The 17,534-nt window shown below is 41.1% G+C and overlaps 1 protein-coding gene across 1 annotated transcript in view; it reads right to left on the bottom strand.

The window, feature by feature from the left end:
• Nucleotides 1-1,541: 1,541 nt before the first annotated feature.
• The window catches only part of LOC118235858 (alpha-2-macroglobulin-like), a 38,926-nt gene continuing 22,933 nt past the window's right edge, over nt 1,542-17,534 (bottom strand). Inside the window, exons 15-37 of the mRNA XM_035433720.1 lie at nt 17,235-17,380; nt 16,162-16,311; nt 15,513-15,680; nt 14,913-14,973; nt 14,622-14,730; nt 14,077-14,302; nt 12,975-13,101; nt 12,579-12,700; nt 11,962-12,013; nt 11,464-11,547; nt 11,044-11,220; nt 10,762-10,843; nt 9,051-9,207; nt 8,739-8,813; nt 5,871-6,033; nt 5,002-5,192; nt 4,573-4,788; nt 4,169-4,290; nt 3,872-3,962; nt 2,895-2,963; nt 2,615-2,720; nt 2,199-2,238; nt 1,542-1,822 (exon numbers count right to left, since the gene is read on the bottom strand). Coding sequence (XP_035289611.1) covers nt 1,819-1,822; nt 2,199-2,238; nt 2,615-2,720; nt 2,895-2,963; nt 3,872-3,962; nt 4,169-4,290; nt 4,573-4,788; nt 5,002-5,192; nt 5,871-6,033; nt 8,739-8,813; nt 9,051-9,207; nt 10,762-10,843; nt 11,044-11,220; nt 11,464-11,547; nt 11,962-12,013; nt 12,579-12,700; nt 12,975-13,101; nt 14,077-14,302; nt 14,622-14,730; nt 14,913-14,973; nt 15,513-15,680; nt 16,162-16,311; nt 17,235-17,380 — 2,738 coding nt within the window. The 3' untranslated portion in view covers nt 1,542-1,818. The remainder of the gene's footprint in view (nt 1,823-2,198; nt 2,239-2,614; nt 2,721-2,894; nt 2,964-3,871; nt 3,963-4,168; nt 4,291-4,572; nt 4,789-5,001; nt 5,193-5,870; nt 6,034-8,738; nt 8,814-9,050; nt 9,208-10,761; nt 10,844-11,043; nt 11,221-11,463; nt 11,548-11,961; nt 12,014-12,578; nt 12,701-12,974; nt 13,102-14,076; nt 14,303-14,621; nt 14,731-14,912; nt 14,974-15,512; nt 15,681-16,161; nt 16,312-17,234; nt 17,381-17,534) is intronic.

Below are 17,534 nucleotides of genomic sequence, written 5' to 3' on the forward strand. Positions count from 1 at the left end.
TAATTTTTTGCAGGCTTCAAATAAAATGTGTTTGGGAAGGAAACATGTACACTACCGAGTAGGTAATATATCATACAATATGGCACCAAATTAAATAAAAAGGAATCATTAAATAAAAAAAGATTAGTTGAGAATAGGATTCCAGAGTAAAATCCCAGACCATAATTAAATGATGATTCAATTTAGTTTTCCAGGGGAAAGTTTTTAATTGAAGGCAAATCTTAATGCTACAGTATATAATCACATTCTAGACAATTCTGTGCTTCCCCAACAGGGGAAGGCCCTTTTCTATTTCAGCATGACAATGCCTCCACACAGACAGTCCTGACCTCAAACCCATCCAACACTTTTGGAATCAATTGGAAAGCCAACTAGGAGCCAGGCCAAATCGCCCAATCATTGCCCGACTTCACTAATGCTCTTCTGGCTGAATGGAAGCAAATCCCTGCAGCAATGCCCCATCATCTACTATAAAGCCTTCCCAGAAGGGTGCAGGTTGTTATAGCAGCAAAGGGTGGACCAAACCTATATTAATGCCCAGAATTTTGGATGAGATGTTGGATGTCAGGCGTCCACATACATTTGGCCATGTAGTGTACAGTTATTCTATTCCAGTCTGAATCCCTGCTGGCATGAAGGGTGACGTTGAAGCATTTATTATTTAAACTGGACACTAATATGATACCAAAAAGGTTGTATGTTGTGCCTAATTCTTTCCAGACATATATGTTGTGGATTGATGGAAAAATACAAAAATGTGATTTTTGGATAACCACCATTGAAATGCAGGAATCCCAATGTGATTTGGCAAACTGTCTTTTTATGAATTTATACATACACATTAACATAATGGGAGATAATGGACTACAATTTGGCATAATAGAGTAACTAGCTGTTAGGGGTATATTTTTAGTAGCTGACTGAAACAAAGGCATTTGGTTGAATGCCAGTACATTCATGTAGATCAACAGCCATTAAAGATGCACCCCTATACACACAGCACAGATGAAAAAGCCATGTCCAAAACGGCTTACATGCCTACTATTGAGTATATAAGTTCAGTACACTGGGTGAGAAAGTAGTTAAGGAGGCAAATATTTCTCTAAATGTAGTGTATTTAAAATCCCCGGATGATTATTTCTGGGCTTTTGCTGAGTGTATTCGAGAGCACACTTTGCAGGACGTAAACCATACTTTTTAGGAGGTCACACAGAGAGGAAGAGGTGGAGCCATTTTTGGGTCCCCTGAATCAGAGAGGAAGAAGCAGCCTTTTTATTACAAGGGCAGAGTATCTTATGACACTTCTGCAGTGTCACTGGAAAATGGTATGGAGGATATTTTTTACACACTGCCCATTATGTACTAAAAAAACATCATAACAACAAAAATGTAGCAATTATGAAAAGGGAACCCAATTAAATGTATATATTTTTATTTCACATTTATTTCACATTTCACACCAATCTTTTTTATTGTTTTGCTCCAGTGGAGGTTTTTTTTAAACCTAGCCTTGCAAGCCAGTCTTATAACTCTCCACATTAAACCTGGTGAAAGCAGTGCAGTTCAGACCAATAAACCCGCCCACTTCTTGGGTCTTAAGTGTCACATGCATGACTTCCAGCACTTCACAGGTCACATGGTCTACAGCAGATTAGACGTTCAAGACTGTAAAAACAATGAGCACAATACATTTTAAACTATGAGAAGAGTATTCAATAAGAACGACAGAGTTCATGTCCGTGGCTCATGGATCATTGTCTCCACTGATCAGAGTGATGTGGCTGGTTTAGGGTCCCACTTCGCAGCCAGAGTCATTCATCACCTACAACGTAAGCACAACATGGCTATCATTACATAACTGCGGTAAAAATTCACTTTGAAAATTCCCTTCCCATACAAGGCGGCTTCCATTTTTATGGAGAAAGAGTAACACCACATAGAAGTCTACAATGGAAATTAAGGCAGGGAAGCCCTGTGTAAGAGTGGTGGAGTCACCCAATTAAGTGACTTTATGTGAGTTTCTAAATTATTTTCAATCACTACATGTAGTTAATAAAGTAGTCGTGCAAATATTGAGGCACTATATGATGTCACTATATGATAGCACTTTTGAGTAAATCAAAATTGTTGCCGAAATTGTTTAACTCATTCTGGACTGGCAGGGTCAAGGAAAGTTAGCCAGGCAGTGCAGTACTTACATCATACAAGGGCATGTGTATGTAGTCACCGCCTTGTCACCTGACAGCCAAAAAAAAAAAGTTTCATTAGAAGAGAGATCTGCCTTTTCCACTTGGTCACAAAATCAAAACATTTATCTGCATCAAACATTGTCAGCATGGTCATTGCACATTGTCAGCACGGTCATTGCTTGCTACTGCAAATTCCTGTTTGAATTTGAATGGAATCTCAAGGCACTAAAGTGTGGAGGGGGTGTAAGCTCCTACTGATTGACTATTGGGTCATCATAGGATAAACCGAATGAGATTTTTAAAAATTGATGTGCACCAGAAGGTATTATACAAGCATCCTACAGTAACTTCTGTTTACCAATATCTTCATCCAGGAATGTAATTAAGTTGTAGAGGTTTAGAGATAGACATTGGTGGTATCTTACGATTGTTGTAGTAGTCATATATTTTCACCACAGCAGGCATCAAGTTGTGCATTCGTATGTCTTCATTTATTTTCAGAGAGAACAGCATGGGCTTCTTCTTCTCCATCTGTGAGGATAGCAAACATTTGGCATGAAGACATTACAACATTTACGTCATGTTTATCCCAGCATCTAAAAACCTGCAGTCTTAATATAATACATTTAGACAACTGGATACACTATTGTGTGGCCATTAATCCCAGTAGACCATATTGCCTCTCATTCTCTTAGGTGGTGTTACCTCATCCAGATAGATGATCACATGATCTCTGTCCTGGTCAACACGCCTCACATTGAGATTATTTTTTAGCTGCAGTAATGGGACAAAGAAACAGTTATTACTCATTTGCACGTGAGAGGACTTAATATAATACTTGACTGAGACTTCACTAAGGAATAAATGTCCAGGTAGAAATCAAAAACAGCAACAAAACTGCATCAGTGAGGGTTTCCGGTGGTTATGTAATGACATGCAACACATTTTCCTGCCAGGCTTCAGGTCACTCAAGGACTGATACCCTGAGAAGGCAAAGTTGATGTCAATCATTACTTAATTACTTAATGGTGATCATATTCACATAAAGCTTTTCTTTCCTAAAGAGGGGTGTTTCTTTCAAGGGGACAGCATAAGCTTATTTATAATAATTAAAAAACAATTACAGTAGGGTTCCAGCAGCTTTACTGCTTTGACCTCTAAAAATGATCTTTTTATGAACAAGGTAATACTGACTTGAAACTTGATATGTTGGGCCATTGCAGTAGGCTTTAGACTCCAAAGGAAAAGTTATGATGGCTAAGTAATAACCAGTCATCGCAGTATGAACTGTACATTGCTAATTACCATACATTTTTCTTGCTATATCATAAAAGACATGGCCTCACTGAGGGAACACTGAAAGTGACCCGACATTTTAGATTTTAGATGGATCCAGCATGCTGATATATAGAGGGAGAGTTAGACTTCCATTTTTTTAAATGGATGACTCATTTCTTTGTAATGCTCACTTTTTAAAATCAGTGATAAGAAAGAAAAGAATCTAAGTAACGTATAATCTGGAGCTTGAAAAGGTGTATTAGTTTATGAAACGTCTGGGCTCATATCATCCTGTTTTGTTGAGCAGTTGGTCTGTAACTCTATCTCTGAAGTTCTAGTGGATATGGACACACATAATATTATAGGATTAAAGAGTGACAAAACATTTCTGGAGGTATACAGACCTGCATGAGTGATCTTTCATCCACAATGAACCCAGACAGGAGGCGGATGTCGATGATCACCATGTTGCTGTTCTCCCACATACCGTCGTATCTACCGCAAAAGTAAAATCTGTTAATTCTCTCTCTCTCTCTCTCTCTCTCTCTCTCTCTCTCTCTCTCTCTCTCTCTCTCAGATTAGTACATACTATGTTGGTAGCAGGCCCTCTTTCTTTTTTCTCTCTTGCTATCGCTCTCTCTCTCTCTCTCTCTCTCTCTACTCCTTCTCCTCTCTCTGAAAAAAACAGAAGCGAACCTCACCTGGCATGCACAAAAACTGTCAGCGATGTCTTGTTTGCACTGTTGCAGACCCCTGTTGCATTGGCACTGATGGTGAAAGAGGAGAAGTCTGGAGGAGGTGGGATGCTGAACTGTAGCGCGATCTGAAAGAAAGAGAAAGACATTTGAGGAAGACAGAAATGATTGGAACATCTTTGTGTCACAGCAGTTACAGAAATAAACCGACCACATATAAACAGTTTCCTGATTTTCAATCATGAGTTTGATGTATAGCAATAGTGATCTGGACCCAAAAGCCATTTACAGTAGCTGAGATCAGGATTTCCAGACCTCTAACTGTTACCCCACACTCCAGTACCACAGGTGGCATTGGGCACAGTAGTGATAATAGCAGAGTTACCGCTACTACAGAATCCAGTGCTGACCTGCACAAATGCACAAGCCTCGCCGTTGGCCTTAATGTTGTAGACTCCAGGCACCTCCTGCAGCTGCTCCTCCTGGTACAGCAGTCTGTTGTGCTCATCCACATGGAACTGACTTTTATATCCACCAGGAGAGGTCACCGTCACTGTGCTGGCACCTCCCTTACTGAAGGTGGCAGCAGCATACAGCGTCAGAGCCTGCAGAGCCACCACTGTGTCCTAATGAGTGAGAAGGAGAAAAGAGAGGGAGGAGAGGAGAGAGAGAAAAAGAAACAAGAGAGGAAAAGATAAATACAATGACAACCTGAGCAAGAAATTACAAATGAGAACACATTTTCTCAAACAAGGGATGTCATGCAGTGTAATTATGCAGAATTTTGATTCAGAATTGAAATAAAGTGTGAAATAAATAAAGAAAAAAAGATGGAGGACCTGTGTGGAGGAGAACCCGCCATAAGGGTTCTGCTGGTGTGCCAGCCAGCGAACAATGGAGGTGGCGTAGCCCAAGTCAAAGTCAGAAAGGGGAGGCCCAGAGAGGAGGGCTAGGAGCACGTAGGAGGTCATCTCCACTGCTAGAGAGCCTTCTCCAGAAGCCCCAGCATTCTCCCAGTGACGGCCTTGTCCTAAAACAGTGGGGAACGGATCAGAACACATCTGTCTATTTGTCCATTTACCCACAGGTTTTGCCTCTTGAATTCATAGCGGTGTACAGAAACATACTGGCACATGTTATAGAATACTCCAATTACATTACAGCCATTTAGCAGATTCAGATCCAGAGCAACTTACACAACAAATACATAGCATTTATATTGTATGTGTTTATTTATTATACAGCTGGATATGTACTGAAGCAATGCAGGTTAAGTACCTTTCTCAAGGGTACAATGGCTGTGTCCTACTCGGGAATTGAACCTGTGACCTTTAGGTTACAAGACCAGTTCCTAGCTCATTATACTACACTGCCGCACTGCCCATTTTCAATATGATTACAGTTTCTAGATTCATGCTTAGCTTTATAAAGCAATGGAACTGAATCACGGTAAGACTATCCTGTGCAAATTCCGATTTGCCAACTGACATATCATCTAACGAAAATGTTTAAGACATTCCTGGAGAGTCACTGCATTAGACATACCTGAAGACAGCTGTAAGGACTGACAACTCTGAACACTTTAGAAATAAGCACCTGTATCTGACAGGGAAACATTGAAGAGCTTCCAGTCCTAATTAATTAAACCTAATTAAACGCCAACCTGTGGTGCTGGAAACTATCAAACATGAGGGTAAGGGGCAGATACCTGTGATTATGGCCACTTTGTCCAGACGGTCAATGAGATGAGCCCTCGTAACACTGTCTCCAGCCAGGGTGAAGGTGTAGGAGAGCAGGGCAGTGGCGTAGGTGCTGTTGATCTGATCTGAGGCCTGTCTCAGACATGCCAGACTCCTGTGCACCATGGGATCCTTACACACAAAAGAGAGGAGCTCTATATTAAAACATATACATCTATGGAAGAATTTCAAGTTTGATAAAATTGTAAAAAATGTACTGTTATGTACAGCATGTCCATTACCATATTCAATTCTCCCTATATTTCACTGAACATGTTTAATAAAATCTGGGCTTGAAATGAAAACCCACTCAGCAATGAACTGCAGGTTAAACTTGCTTTTGTTGGGTTTTGTTAAATACTCAGCAACATGACACAACAAATCCAGACAATCTCAAGGAGCTAACTGTAGCTCCATATTCCTTCCCTGTTTGACGTTTCAACACAGACTCTGGTAGCCAGATGGTTCCCCAAGATTTTCACAGCTAAGTAGACACACAACACAAGGAGAACAGAAACAAGCACGGAACTGTCCAGGCCCACGGCGCAACTCAATTCCGCAGACACATTTTAGCTGGCACCACCTGTGCATGGGTCCTGCTAAACGAAGCTCCACCTGTGCATGCGTCCAACTAAACGTCCATGAGTGAGTGAGTGAGTGAGTGACCACAATTTGCCACGCATAGCCCACGGTGGCAGTCCTGCCTGTGCGCCGTGGGAAAAACAGAAACTGGTTAAAATTGGTTAGGAATGCACAGGGTTAAATTTGTCGCCAACGTTTTTTTAAATTGAACTTTTGATACCTAATGGTCATGCTTGTTTACTAGATTCCTGCTGGTTAATTACTTGTGATCACGCGTGTTTTTTTTTTTTGGTTTTTGACCTTTTACGCATTTAAGTTGTTACATTGTTGTAAATTGATGTCTAGGTTGGTATGGTCATAAGAGAAACTAAAAAGTTTAAAGGTCCTTCTGGGTGAGAGTTGGAGCCGTAGAGACTTGGAAGAAGGATGGAGAAGGTTAGTGATACTTAAGGGTGGGCAAATGCGCAGCCGAATATCTACAATTCAGAGGACAGACAGTACTCGTACCCTGGAGAGACCCTACCAGAAGATCGACTCAGGCGTTTCTCAAAGGATTGTCTCCAACGCTGGAATCTCCAAATTCTTCCTCACCAATTCTCTGGAGAACTGTGTGGGCAGCCGTGAGTACGATGACCACAGGTGCTCCAACGCCACGGAGAAGAGCGCCAACGGGTTTTATTTTAATGGACATTTGTGCACACTTTTTATTTTGTGATTATGTTGGGATAACCGTGCATTAGGGAAGTATTTTGTTAATTGGTAACGAAGGCTTCATGAAGTAAAATTTCTTCTAACACCTACTCATGGGTTTTCTGATTTGTGGGTTTTGTGATTTCTATGGGGGCTCGTGTGTGTTGTTTTAATATCACCAGAGTTAACTACATGGTAACGTATTGCTATAGGGCAGCTCATAGTGAATTGAACATCTACATTGCTAGCCCAGGCCTCTAGACATGAGTCATAACCAGAGTTTGGATGTCGCTGTCTCAAGTCTATCCAGGGAAAAATTTAAATAGTAGTTAAAAAATTTGTTCTTTACCTCTGCTGGTACAGAGTCCCGCGAGGCAGGTGTTACAACTGTATCATCTCAGATAGGATGTTGTGTAACTGCTCTGAATGTATTCTGTATGCCCACAGCAATTTCTTAAATAATTACGTTGAGAGTTTGGAAAAAGGAAATTTAAATTTGTAGCAGTCAACGATTATGAAGTTTGGAAATGCTTCAAACATGAACCATCACCTTGGTAAAAATCTTCCACGGTGAGAAGACATATCAGATTCTTTAGCTTTGCCATTCTGGACAAGTACGAACACCAAAACAAAACAGAATTTCTTTTCAAATTTCTTCAGCTGGATAAGCAATGTATTTGGCTACATATAAAAATGCCAAATGTATCTATACAGTATTATTACTTTTAAGACATAAGAACCAAAGTTTCTCATTGCTGATTTCTCTCCCAGGGGTGTCACGCTGGTGTGTGTGTTTGTCACACACCAGCGTGACACCCCTGGGAGGGAGATGTGGAAGTTCCGGGAATGGACTGTTGTTTTCCGCATGGAGAGAGAGTGCTCACACACAAACATGAAATTAAACAAACAAACACAAGGCAAAAACAATGAACTTGAACAAAAACTAAAATAACAAAAACAAAAGAAAATTAAACTGAGCGGCACCTTTTCAGTTCTCGCTCATAGCTGACCCACTTTTCAGCAGACCAGCTCCTCCAGCTTTTCAGCGGTGGTTCACTTTTGTTTTGTGCTCTGACAAACACGCAATCAAAAACTAAATAATGAAACGCGTTCTCGATGTGAGCTCCCGGCCTGGCCCAAAACATTGGAGAGGAACACACTTTTAAGCACCAGGGCTGATTAGTTAAGGTAACCCAGGTGTGTGCTCTCTCCACTAGCCGGTGCAGCCGAGACCAATCCGCTTCTCTGGCGGACTGAATGCTGAAGTGTTGTTTATTGGTCAAAATTGTTAATACAAATGGGGTACTTCAGAAATAAGCAGTATCAGAGGAGAACAAGAAGAACAGAAAGATATTACATTGAAGATGGCAATCCAGATTGGCTCAGCCAGTGAAAATGCAATGCACTTTGGGAAATAGAGTGTTTCAGGAGGGAAGGGTGTGGCAAGCTGAGTGAGAACAGGTAGGTAGCTCAAATTATTGCAGAGCAGACGGCGGTTTCTCAGCTGGTACAGATTGGTGATAATGTGGACTACCTTTGGTCCACGTTTGCTGGAAGGTACTCACAGTGCTTTCAGTGCCCAGCTCAAGGAGAGCAGCTGTGACATAGGCTGTCAACATCACCTCATCACTGACTCCACCCTGTAAGTGGACACAGAACGTACCATTGCAAAGACTGCGGTAATGATATTCTGATCATTGAGTCAGCAAGAGCACATCCTCATGGGGAGAAAGCTAAAATATCAGATTTCTCTCATCTATGTGCTACTGTATTTGTTTGCAGATGTACCAATGAGTCTGTGCACATGTGCGTGATACTGTGCACATGATTGTGTGTGCGTGTGTGTGTACATTTATGTGTATTCACTTTCAGCTCACCTTCATTCCATTGTTAAAGAGTTTCCCCACAGACTTTATGCAGCCATCTTCTTGTTGCTGAACACTGAGCCATACCTTGGCACTGGTGATGTATTTCGGGTCAATAAAGATATATCGCGTTGCACCTCCAAAAGACTTCATCACAAAAGCAGTGAGCCTGGACACACAGATACAGAACAGCAGATGTCAACTCTAAATTATCATACTAGGGTGGGAGATATGTGTGAGTCTGTGCGTTTTCTAGCCAGTCAGAGCTTCTTAACTATGTCATGGATATAGATGGGTGTAAACCTCTCCTCCATCTGGCTTGCTGTTGTTACCGTAACATTGTGTGTGAACGTGTGTGTGTGTGCGTACATGAGTTTTGTTATTTGTTATCTGCATTGATCAATCACTGAAATTATATAATATAATAACCTGGGAAGCAAGCTATCAAAGTTTTCTAGCCGACCTGACAATGGCAAGCAATCTAATAGTAATCTAAAAGTACACAACGTGCACATATAAAAAAACATGCATGCATAAAAAGCATATGTGCATGAACATGCATGATACAGAATGCATGATCTTTTGTCTGTATGCATATGTTTGTGTTGTCTGTGTAGCACTGTGGGCTAAATCTATGTGAATGAGAGCCTCTGAAAATGCAGAGAAAACTCCTGAAAAGGCTAATAAAGTATTCAATTCAACATATACTCACTCACTAATTCAGGCACATAAACTGGCACATGTATTCACATAAAAACATGTTCACGTAAAGTGTTAATTCTTATAATTTTGTAGTGACTGGTGGTCAAAATATTTTATCATACACCAAATCCATTCTAAACTAAGCTACACACCCAAACACTGGCATGGTTTGGTCGGGAGTGTAGCACTAGGGGCAAATCTTACAACAGGGCTGTCCAACCCTTCTCCTGGAGATCTACCATCCTGTAGGTTCAACAGCAAGATATCGTTCAACAGCAAGATATCTTGTTGAAATGCCAATTAGTAAAATCAGGTATGCCAAATTATGGTTGAAATAAAAACCTACAGGATTGCATTTCACATGTACCTGCTGTGCCACTTTCATGATACATGCACCCCCATCCAGCACTTATTGTACTTTGTATCATTATCTTGATGTTGTAGCTTGTCATGCCTCCTAGTTTGACTTAGCATAGGTTAGGTCAGAGTAATGTTTACTGTGTGAACTGGACTTAATGTGGTCACGGCTTTGAATAACTTTTACAAAATGAGTATAGTACCTTATTGGACCTGTGTTTTGTAGCTGCTCCAATGACCTTTGGTATGGACTTATTTACGTCGCTTTGGATAAAAGCTTCTGCCAATTGAATGTAATGTAATTTGAATACTTTGCGGAAATGTTGAACACAACAGCACTAATTGAAAATAGCATGTAGAGGAGCAATTGCAGAATGAAAACACATTGAAAGGATATTGCTGCAAAAATGCCAGCATGAAATGGTACACAATATCACATTTTTTTATGTGATTAAGGATTACAGCTTTATAAACATGCGCGCACACACATGCACACCCATGTGTACACCATGTGCACATATGTGCTTAATCACACACAAAATTGCACATGCATACTTATACTCTAATGGTGGTTGCTGTGTCTATGCACAGGTGAACTGCAGTGATGGGACTCCCTCCTCAGTGTGAGGCTGAGGAGGGAAACAGAGTGAACACTCAGACTGACCAGGTGTTCCCTGAAGAGTCCCTCTGTCCAAAGGCGCTATAGGAGCCGTCGTTGTGCTTGTACTTCAGCTCTCGCTGATATCCTGCAGGAAACAGTGATTACAGAGAAGCTGGAACCCCTCTTTTCTATACAACTGCTACAGAGAACATAAACCATCAAGCTTCATCTTTGTGTATTTGCAATTTGGGCAAATTTTTAAGTTGGATACCGTGGTGATCGCTCCCCCATCTACTGGTCAGCCAATGAGATATCTGCTCTACTGCCCAACCCTGCCCCTCTCACCACTCTCCAGGAAGGTAATGGCCTTGCTCTTGATCTCTGGTGTCAGCTGCTCTGTGGTCTCCAGGTACCTGAGGATATAGATGTTGGGAGCAAAACGCAGCATGTTCTGCTCTCCACAGCCAAATGGCATAGCCAACAGGCTGTCAAGATTCCTCATGGCACGCCCCATCAAGTCACCTGTCAGAGGGGGTAGACACCTGATCAACACATATACCCAAATCAAGCCCAACAAACAATCCTGCTTCAACCTCAACACACACACACAGTTACATAACTGTATAACCAACAAGCTAACAGTAATTTAAAAAAATCAAAATGGCCATTAAAAGGCAACAAAAAAGTTATTCTCAGAGAATAAATGTGAAAAGTATGAGATTTAAAATGCCATTTGGGAACAGAAGGATGGGAGAGTTTGCTCACCCAGGACTGAAATTGAGGCCTTGGCAGAACCGGTCACAAAAACCTCTGGCAGCTCCAGAGCAATGTCCTCCTCCACAGCTCCCCCTGGTGGACAGAGAGACAACAGACAGGGAGGAAGAATATAAAAACCACACCCAGCTTCGCTGTCATCACTGTACTGTAGTCTCCCAAGAAACAATCCCACATAGCAGCCAGGTTATTTTCTTAATTAAGGGGATGATTCCATTGAAGAGTAAAACAGTTTTGCCAAAATATATTTTAAAAAACTATTCAAGGCTCAATTTTTATTTTGGTTTGTAAAAAAATATATATATTTCTAAGAGCAAAAAGTTTAATTTCACACTAAAACACTACTTATATATAAACCTTGCATGCACCAAACTTTTAATTGATGCTTATTTTCTAATAGTATATATTTATGCAATATGTTTACATGAAAAATGTACAATTTGTTCCATTTGATGCTTTTCTATTTGTAGGAGGGAGGAAAGGGGAGACCTTGAGGACACAGCAGTGCGTTGTGACTGATGGTCTGTTCTGTTCCCTCAGGCTGAAAAAGAGAGAGATCAGGACATTCAGAGAATCAGCCCACATCATAAACACACCCTGCCTAAAACCTCAACATAATACGGTACTCGTCACACTGCTGTACTTGTCCATACATGGTAAAACATGAAATAGTAAATATGCAGACTACAATTTTCATATCAGAATATATGCAATATTTCCACATATAAATGTATATTCTAGAATAATAATGTAATATGCAATATGACGCATGTACGAAGAATGAAGAAAAAATGGTAGTACCGAAAGGAAACCCACACAGACATGAAGAAAACATGTAAACTCCACACAGAAAGGCCCAGGCCTGGATTCAAAGCCAGAACCTTTGTTCCTCCAACAACAAGCGAACTAATCATGGTTCCCTATGTATGGTATGCTTCATTTGACTTATCTAACCTGGTAGTTCAATTATTTAAAGAAATGCAATTTCTAAACTTTTGTGGTTGCAAAACTTCCTGCCTTTTTGGAGGTAATGTTATTCATTTTATCATGCACACGACCATGGTTTGTCAGTTCTTTAATAAATATATGGCTGTGTGGTTTCTCACCTCCACAAGCAGTGTACGGACAACGGTGTCGATTTGTCCCCTCTCAGGCACGGTGACCACCTCATTGCCACACAGCTCCTCAGTGCTCAGGGCTTCTGCACTCACTGTAATGTTCACCCGACCTTAGAGTGCAAAGGCAGAGCCTCACTTAAAAACACATTTTTTGTCACCTCTCAATCAACTTAAACCACAGAGGCAAACTGTGCAGAGAATTTATGGCAGAAATAGTCTTAAAATATAAAAGTCTCAAATCAAAGAGCAAAAATCTGTTAAATACTGTGACAAATATAACTCTGACTGTACATTCACAGAGTGTATATGGTTCCACAATATGCCATGCTCGGGGGGGGGGGGGGGGGTGGCTTGTGGCTGTGCAAGTGGGTTACTCTGACTCACCCAAAGTGGTTGCCGTGACGACCCAGGTGAAGGTCTCACTCTCCTCGCCACAGAGACATCGCCTGTACTGGCAGCCATCGCTCGGCTGGCCTGTGAACTGTGCCGACTCTCTCAGGCTGACATGCACCTGATGAACAGAAAACAAACATACTGTAAGAACAGAAGACCTGATGATGAAAATGGCCTGTCCTGTCTAGAGTCTCAAGCACCATGGCTCATTTTGAATAACTAAAGTGTCTCTGCTGCCCAAAGGTCACCTACAATGCCCCTTAGTCTGCAGACAAAATTCAAGACACTATGAAAGTAGCAGGTCACAGAATTTTATGTTTTACATATTCACTTTCATTATTCTGGTGCCCCTTGTGTGCCAGGATTACCTACTTCTGAATCCTATTCAAAAGTTTCAGAATACTATTTGCTGCATCATCATTTAGTAGCTACTAGTAAAGCTACATTCTGCCAGAATGATTGATACTGTTCTGTTGGCTGTAGATTTCTTGCTAAACCACTAATGAAAAAAATAAGTCATGATGGGGTATTTTCATCAACTCATTCATATATGAAGAATATATCAGACAATTAGCTAGAATATACCAGAAAATCTGGCTTGTAATCTACCTGCCTAATTAACCACAATTACTAGCCAATAAGTGTCTTAGAGGCATATAGAGTGGTTGGTTTATTAATGTTTTACATAAAATATGATATAACACAGTGCAATTTTCAATTATCCACACAATAGCTTTCTTGGTGGTCACATTCAGTCCCCAGGCCCTCACCTACGGTTTTCAGTTTTCTTTTCTTCTTTATTGGTCCCAATACTTATGCTGACTTTGAATAAGGGTATTTGACTCATTGAATGGCATTGTTGTAATATAGCTAAATGTGTTTTAAAAAACACATAAATGCAGACATTGTGAATTTTGTCTGATAGTCTTTGTTTGTTTTGAAATTCCAGTATGATTGGCACAGAAAAAAACAACCAATTTGACACAGCTGTCCCAATACTTAACCACTCAATGTTTACATTCTTTACTGATTTTTGGTTGGGACCACAGCAGACCGTGGTATAGCCATGGCTGTGCAGCGAGCAGTGCCTCACCATGATGCACTTGGAGAGGTAGTTGAAGACTGTGGCCTTCAGTGGGAAGACCTCTTCACGGATGACGGAGTACGGTAGTGTCAGGCTCACAAAGAAGGGCTGGAAGGCTGTGAGGCTTGTGCTGGTGGCCAGGCCGAATCCTGCTGGAGAGGTGCAGAACCCGCTTGCTGCCCATTTGGTAATAGTGTCTGGGACGGTCTGCTCCACTGTTACTCTGCCTGAATCTCTGCAAGAAGGGGGAAGAAGAAGGGGGCACAGGAAATTCAGACTACAGTCTACAGTGTAACCAGAGCCCAAAAAGCCATTCTCTCTTAAGGTATACCTGAAGGATTGATTCAGTTAGATGGAAAATGTACAATTCACCCATAATTATAGATACCTATAATGTGATAACACTACTCATCAAATGAAGTACTTAATAGGACGGAATACATAAGCATAAGAGTGGCTCAGAGTTGAAAGCACAAGACACTATTTGGATATATTGTATATCTTGGGGTCAATCTGGCTAAATGCTCTTCAGGAGGGCTCCTTTGTTTACACACCCTATTGATACCAGGTCCCAAATCCAGGTCTCAGGGAAGAATGTGCGAATGATTTCTTTGGGTGTCTGCTGGTCTTCTTCATGTGGTGATATATACGAAGGCACTGGCTCTGTGGACAAATTTCCACAAAGGGACAAAAAATTGTTAAAGACACTTTCTTAGCTACAAATGAATTGAATGCAATGAAGCACAATGTTTTTAAAATGTTTAATAAAAAAAAAAAAACTTTTTTTTTTTTTTTTTAGATCTGCACATACAGGGAACTAAAAAAAAAACACTGAAAAATCATACCGCCTCTGCAGGGTCTAGGCTCTTGCATGTCTAAGTTGGTCACAAGCTTAATTCCAACTGCCTGAAACCCAAAGATAAAAGAAATCAGCCATCACCACTCCATCCACACTGAGATAACCATGTCTCCATGGCAGAACATAGGAAATGAGGCTTATCGTTGTAACCCAATGTTTTCCAGTGACAGTTCACTGAGTAAATCTACACTGTAGTTTATGAATGCACATACACTGTAGTTTATGTATTATATATTGTTTAAGTTACTTGCTGTGATTTGGAGCTCCACCATGACAAACTGCTAATTGCCTGATTGCCTCCACCTGCCTGAGCCCCTGTAATCCTGAGCAGACTTTTGTGGCTAGGGCCACTAAAGTAAAACAACTCTGTAACAACTTTGTAACTAGCAAGATGTAGGGTCCAGCCACAAAAATCTGCTCAGCATCAGACTTGTGGTTTTACAACAAACAGTTGAAAGTTCTCATCTGACTATGTGTACTGTCAGAGTTCTGTATCTCAAATAAAGATAAAAGCAATTAATTAATTAAGGTTAGGAATCACTACACAGCTAGATTGGCAGTATCACCTTTAACACTAGGTTCTTACCTGAAACATACTTTTGGCATCAGTTTTAATATAGAAATATGGGGGAATACTTCGTTTTCTTCGTTGTATGGTTGATGGTGGAATCATTGTAAGAGTGCAGGGAGGCTCTGGATCCATAACCTCATATGGATATTCAGTCAGTCTTGAGATGGGTAGTTCATCGTAGACCTGGGGGGGTGGGGGGGGGGGGGGCAAGACAGACAGACAAAGATGTTCCTGTCCTCATGTCTCCAGTATTGGCTCAGAGGCTCTGTCATTAGCTACCTGGGACCCAACAGGCCTTGTTTCACTCAGGGTTTGTTTCTTGGTCAGATTTCTGTGGTTTTACCTCCTCCCCATAACAAACCTGGCACACGTTGTCATCAACAGGATATACATCATACCTCCGATCAGCACTCGCTCTTCTGCAGTGCTACTGTATATGCCCTGTTATGTGGAAAACTGCCACTAATTTGTGGAAAAGCAGTAAATGTTGCACCCGGAGTGCTGTTTTGTGGGTGCAGTTGGAAAAGGGTTGACGCATGATTCTTCAATTAAAAGTTTCAGCAAAACAAGGGGAGTATTTTTACATAAATAAAAATCCCAAATTATGGGAAATGTACCAGGCCATGGCTGTGATTGGGCAGGGCTGCTCAGGGTCTCAGCTAACCTTCTGTGCATTCAGCTCCTTGTCTGGTCTCATCAGGAGGACGCTCTGGTCGATGGCCCTCAGGGAGCAAAGCGACCCCGGCTTGGCCTGCACCTGCAGGAACGCCTTTTCCCCAGGGAGCTCCTGGGAGGAGGAGAACTGGAGGGACACCTGAAACAAAAGCATTTGACCATGCACATTTAAACTCTTAAATGGTGTTGAGCTCTTCATTAGAATCTACATTTCCTTCAGCTCTAAAACAGAAGAAATGGGAAACTACCTTACTTTCATTGAAATGGTATGTTAGAGAAGTTTCTGTTTAGTTTCCATCCTGGATTTTTCACTGAGGCTGCTTTGATAAGGGTTAACATTGACAAGTTGATAATCATACAGCTAATTTAGCACAAAAATACAGATGGCAGTGACTGTACTACCTCTCAGTGAAATCTAGGCACGGTGACAACAAACTTCCTGAAACTAAATTCCCAAAATTTATCAGTTTATATTTATATGTTATGGTCTTTTACTGAAGTAGTAAAAAATGTAATACTAAATAAATACATTTGTGTAAATGGACTGCATTTATACAGCACATTTTCCAGCAACAACTGCACAAAGTATTTTACAATGAGTGCCTCTCATTCACCCATTCACACACCAATGGCAATCAAGGCAGCCATGCAAGGTGCAAACCAGCTTGTTGGGAGCAATAGGGAATTAGGTGTCTTGCTCAAGGATACTTTGACACACTCAGAAGACCAGGAATTGAACCAACAACCTTCCAGTTGTCCGTCAATCACTCCACATCCTGAGCTAATGTCACAAAAGTATGCTGAAGTATGCTGAATTTACTAGGAAAGTAGCAGCAGGGCTACTTAACTACACATTGCCATAGCTGCGACCATTGTGTTGGCTCCCTGTTAAATCCAGCAATTGAATGTAAGGTGTTGCTTACAACATGTAGCCTAAATGGCTTAATGGACCTGAACCTTTTTACTCACAGAATGTGAATGGATCTTATGTTCCCAGTCACACTCTGTGTGACCTGATTTCTTTATGGTCCCCACTTATCCTACAGACCAGGCGCAATTTACCTTGTTCTTGAAGCATAACTGGATGGGAAAGTTGAAGCTGTCAGCCACAACCTCTCCATTAGGCAGCACTGTGTACACCACCACCTGGGCATAAGGGGCCAGATCCTCAGTCTGGTGCAGGGAGAAAGACAACTCCCCTCTCTTCACTGGAACAAAAATGAACAAAACATCACAATCTCAACATCTCAGCTTGGCACTGTGAGATGTTTGTCACTGGCGGCATGATGTGAGAATGTGAGAATGTTTTACAATTTCCTGCTTTGAGTATCTCAGAAATTAACCTGTGAAATTTGATTGTTC

This window comes from Anguilla anguilla, chromosome 9 (genome assembly GCF_013347855.1).
Source record: "Anguilla anguilla isolate fAngAng1 chromosome 9, fAngAng1.pri, whole genome shotgun sequence".
NCBI lineage: Eukaryota > Metazoa > Chordata > Actinopteri > Anguilliformes > Anguillidae > Anguilla > Anguilla anguilla.